The sequence below is a fragment of the Hevea brasiliensis genome, chromosome 15 (assembly GCF_030052815.1).
Source record: "Hevea brasiliensis isolate MT/VB/25A 57/8 chromosome 15, ASM3005281v1, whole genome shotgun sequence".
In the NCBI taxonomy this organism is placed as follows: Eukaryota; Viridiplantae; Streptophyta; class Magnoliopsida; order Malpighiales; family Euphorbiaceae; genus Hevea; species Hevea brasiliensis.
Window position 1 is genome coordinate 17,404,633 of NC_079507.1, and position 4,736 is coordinate 17,409,368.

At 31.9% G+C, this 4,736-nt stretch overlaps 1 protein-coding gene across 1 annotated transcript; it reads left to right on the top strand.

Annotated features, from left to right (window-relative positions):
* The first annotated feature begins 515 nt into the window (after nt 1–515).
* On the top strand, nt 516–4,423 carry LOC110671728 (phosphoribulokinase, chloroplastic). The gene is made up of 5 exons (XM_021834280.2): nt 516–1,383; nt 1,697–1,781; nt 1,864–1,948; nt 2,492–2,736; nt 3,910–4,423. The coding sequence occupies exons 1-5, from the start codon at nt 830–832 to the stop codon at nt 4,156–4,158; spliced, it is 1,218 nt and encodes a 405-aa protein (XP_021689972.1). The 5' UTR covers nt 516–829; the 3' UTR covers nt 4,159–4,423.
* The last annotated feature ends 313 nt before the right edge of the window (nt 4,424–4,736 follow it).

Genomic DNA, 4,736 nt, shown 5'->3' on the forward strand with positions numbered 1-4,736 from the left:
GGAAGAAAATAACATCTCTGAAACTTTTCATTTGAGTTTCTGAACTGTCTTTACGTAATTGACAGCTTAATAATAATAATAGTAAGTTTTTTCTGTCATGTTCAAAGCATATAAACTATTTTAATACATATAACTCAAATTTAAATAGCTATTTTACTTAAAAATTTAACTATAAAAGAATTCCAAACACTCAAATAAATTTTTTTAAAAAATACCAATACTGAAATATTAGTATCACAAATAAAAATTTACTTATTAAAATGTGAAGCTAAGATTGAGTTTACAGAGTGTGGTCCATCAACATACTCTCACGCTTCAACCCAAGTAACTGTATTGCGTTTTACAAATAAAAATAAATAAATAAATAAATCTTAGGTGTACTCCTCACGCTACGCCCCTCATCTTGAAGTGGCCACTCTTTTTGTGCCATGTGGCAATCCAAAATCCAAACTGCAAGAGATGACCACTAAGCTTCTCCATACCTCTTTCTATCACAAATGCCATGGGGTTGGGGAATTGAGTTTACCCTCAATGGATTGGTTTATTTCCTTTCATGCCCCTTATGCTTAGTTGCATTCCTACCTAAATATTACCTCCGAATTTGTCCAAAACTAGGGGTAGTCACAGAAACCCATAAAACAATAAACAAAGAAGACAAATCAGCCTCCCATCACCAGGCAAGGCCACTCCAGTTTTTCTTTCCCATACACGCTGCCATCTGTTTTTCCTTTTGGTATTTTTGCATAAATTTTCCATTTGATGTGTCCACACACAAGCTATTGATAATCGCCAAAGCCCAATTCAATACTCTCACTTCCATTCTCAAGAAATGGCAATTTGCACAGTTTACACTTCCCAGTCTCTCAATTCAACATGTTCAATTTACACACCAGGAAAAACCCACTTCGGATTTAACCAAAAACATCTTGTGTTCTATAGCAGTAGCAAGAGAACCAACAGGAAAGCTTCCACTGGTGTAATAACCTGCTCAGCAGAGGACTCACAGACTATTGTGATTGGTCTAGCAGCAGACTCTGGGTGTGGCAAGAGTACCTTCATGAGGAGGCTAACTAGCGTGTTTGCTGGTGCAGCAGAGCCACCAAAAGGAGGCAATCCTGATTCAAACACACTCATAAGTGACACAACTACTGTGATATGTTTAGATGATTATCACTCACTGGATAGGACAGGAAGAAAGGAAAAAGGGGTAACAGCACTTGACCCGAGAGCCAATAATTTTGATCTCATGTATGAGCAAGTTAAAGCCCTTAAAGATGGGATTGCTGTTGACAAACCTATCTATAATCATGTTACTGGTCTCCTGGATCCTCCTGAACTCATCAAGCCTCCTAAGATCCTTGTTATTGAAGGTCTTCACCCAATGTAAGCCTCCTAAGATTCTCTCTATCTCTTTGTGCCAGACATGAGAACTTTGGATTTTCTTAATCTGCATATATTTCCTTTTGTTGAGTCTAATTTGGACTGGATTAGAATTATTAACCTCAGAGTCCTGGTGTAATGCTTTAGTACCACTGTGTCAAGGCTCAATTAATCAAAATGTTCTTATTGGAAAAGAAGATCCCATGAAATTTAATTTGAAAATTCTTGTCAAACTTAAGCGTCACATGAAAATTGTGAAAGCATCATCAAAAGTTTGTATTATGTGATCTTTGACTTATATGCAATGTGTGTGTAGGTTTGATGAACGTGTAAGGGACCTCTTAGACTTCAGCATCTATTTGGACATAAGCAATGAGGTTAAATTTGCATGGAAAATTCAGGTAATACATTTCACTTTTCTGAGACTTTAATTTCAACCATTTGCCTGTGTGACCTTGCAATGCTAGAATTAATTAATTGCAGAGGGACATGGCAGAGCGAGGACACAGTCTTGAAAGCATTAAAGCCAGTATTGAAGCACGCAAGCCTGACTTCGATGCTTATATTGGTAAATATATTATGATTAATTATCTACTCACGAGTATATATTCTGGAGATAACTTCACACGTGTGGTTTCGCGGACTGACACCTAAGAGAACGAAATTTTTTATTATAAAAATACCTCAATATTTACTTTATTGCAATATTACTTTTATCATTAACGTCAAGTTGACGTGGCAGGTTATATTATAAAATTTCTCATTACAATGTCCTTGCCACATTAACAAAGAGAAGAGAATTAAAAAAAAAAACTCGAAGTACCATTTCGATGAAAACAAAAATTTTTTTAATAAAATTACATGATAAATTTGTGAAGTTATATCTATATATATATATATAAAATTTTATTATATATAAAATTTTTGGAGACTCAAATGGTCAATGTGCGAACATCATAACTTAAGTGCCCTTTTCCAAACTTTAAGTTATATTGTATTATTTATATTGAGATGAACATATCTGTGAGCGCAAAACAAAACTAACCCACTGAAATTGGGCACACTGGGCCCTGTTTGGGACAATATGTAATTGAAATCCATATTGGTGCAGATCCACAAAAGCAATATGCTGATGCTGTGATTGAAGTGCTGCCAACCCAACTGATTCCGGGTGACAATGAGGGGAAAGTTTTAAGAGTTAGACTGATAATGAAAGAAAGAGTCAAGTATCTCAGCCCTGTTTACTTATTTGATGAAGGCTCCACCATCCTATGGATACCCTGTGGCAGGAAGCTCACTTGCTCTTACCCTGGCATCAAATTCTTATACGGCCCTGAAACTTATTTTGGCCATGAGGTATATATCTTGCATTTCCATCACCATTCTTTCATCTAATCCAATGTTTAGTGTTATTATTATTATTATTATTATTATTATTATTATTTAGCTGGATTGGGACTTAGCTCATTGGTCTAATCCAAGGATTTTTAATTACTTCGGATGAAAAATAGAGAAATTTATAACATTTGTGATGTAGTGCTCTCATTCACAAAAATATAAGTCCTTCATGAAATAAGAAGAGTAAATATCATATAATTGTATAGCAAAGGCGGAAAGGGTGGCAATGATTTCCATTTAATTAGTATCTCAAATTCTTAGTTGGCCTTCCAAATATTTGTAAAAGATCTTCAATATGTATAGTAAATTTTAATTTTCATTAATTGGCCATTAATAATATATAATTTATTTATTATGATTTAAATTGAAGTATCAAAATTATTTAATTGTCATTAAATGAGTACAACAGTGTAACTAAAAAAAATTAACTATTCATACTTTTATATTTATAAATTAAAACTTGATTGGTAGTTTTTATTTAAAAATTAAATAAAATTAAATTTAATAATTTCCATCTTATTCTATGGGTATAAATTATTTTCTTTGTCTTCCCTCTCATTTAACTCTCTCATTTATGACATTCAAATTAAAAATAAATTATTTTATTTGTATTTGACAATTACAAAAGTTAGTATTCTCAACTCTCATGCAAATTTTGGATTAATCAAGTTAAATATACATTTATTTTTGTATAATATGTTTATTTTGCCATGTTACTAATATCTATTTTTAATATTTCTTTAATTTTAATGATTGTTATTTTTTTAGTCTTATACTATTATGCATATTTTACTTTTGACTCTGAATTTTATGCAAAAATTTGGTATAACATTTTGATGTGGGCCGATATTTTTTTATTCAAATAATAGAATTTGTATTATGAAATTATATAATAATTAGCATAGAAGTTTTGTTAAAATTTAACTGATAAAAATTCTTATAGTTTAATATTGTGTTATTTTTATCCACTATATGTTTTATGCGCTTTATATATAGATAATGCATTCTAGTTGATCCCTAAATAAAAACTTTTTAGTTATGCTCTTGAGTGAGATTGCATATATACTGAGTGTACTAAATAACCACCCTAAAAAAATAATGCTTATAAAGAGTGGTTATTGTGTTGTCTAGGTATCAGTATTGGAGATGGATGGGCAATTCGACAGATTAGATGAGCTCATCTATGTAGAAAGCCATCTAAGCAACATCTCCACCAAGTTCTATGGAGAAGTTACCCAACAAATGTTGAAGCATGCGGATTTCCCTGGAAGTAACAATGGAACAGGTTTGTTCCAAACAATTATCGGGTTAAAAATAAGAGATCTCTATGAGCAAGTCATTGTCAGCAAGTCAAAGACTCCTATAGAAGCGAAAGCCTAATTCATCAATTGCCTGCCTTGAATACTGAACAAGGCACTTGCATTCTCTAAATTCCACCACCTTTTCTTTCTTTTCATTTTCCCCCATTGTTTTTGAGTTTTAGGGGCTATTCCTCATAAGAATGAGAAACACTTGTGTACCTATTTGGTGTTGTAATTCTGTGGAGATTTGTGTAATATAGGTAAATCGAAAGCCAGCAGAGATGAAATTTAGTTTAAGGCTTTTCAACAAAACCACAACATTTAGGTATTATTTTTTGTGTTCACTTCATCGCTTTTCTTGCATCACTTATTTATACAAATGTGTTGGCTACTTTATTAATGATCTATGACATTGTTCTCCGTCTTATTCTGTAGGTATAGCATAGTAACATCCTAACGATTTAGTTTTGGTTTCCATCTTATTCTATAGGTACAATATCTTTTTTTTTTTTTTTCTTCCCTTCCATTAAGCTTTCTCTTTTTTATGATATTCAAATTAATATATATATATATAAACTCATGTAAATTTTGGATTGATTAATTTAAATATACATTTATTTTTATCTGATAGGTTTACGTTGTTATTTTACTAATATC

Bases quoted from the DNA above. Each gene is read 5' to 3' on its own strand.
- LOC110671728 (XM_021834280.2), top strand. From the start codon at position 830: ATGGCAATTTGCACAGTTTACACTTCCCAGTCTCTCAATTCAACATGT. The intron at 1,949-2,491 runs GTAAATATATTA...ATATTGGTGCAG, and splicing joins TGACTTCGATGCTTATATTG to ATCCACAAAAGCAATATGCT. The intron at 2,737-3,909 runs GTATATATCTTG...TGTGTTGTCTAG, and splicing joins AAACTTATTTTGGCCATGAG to GTATCAGTATTGGAGATGGA.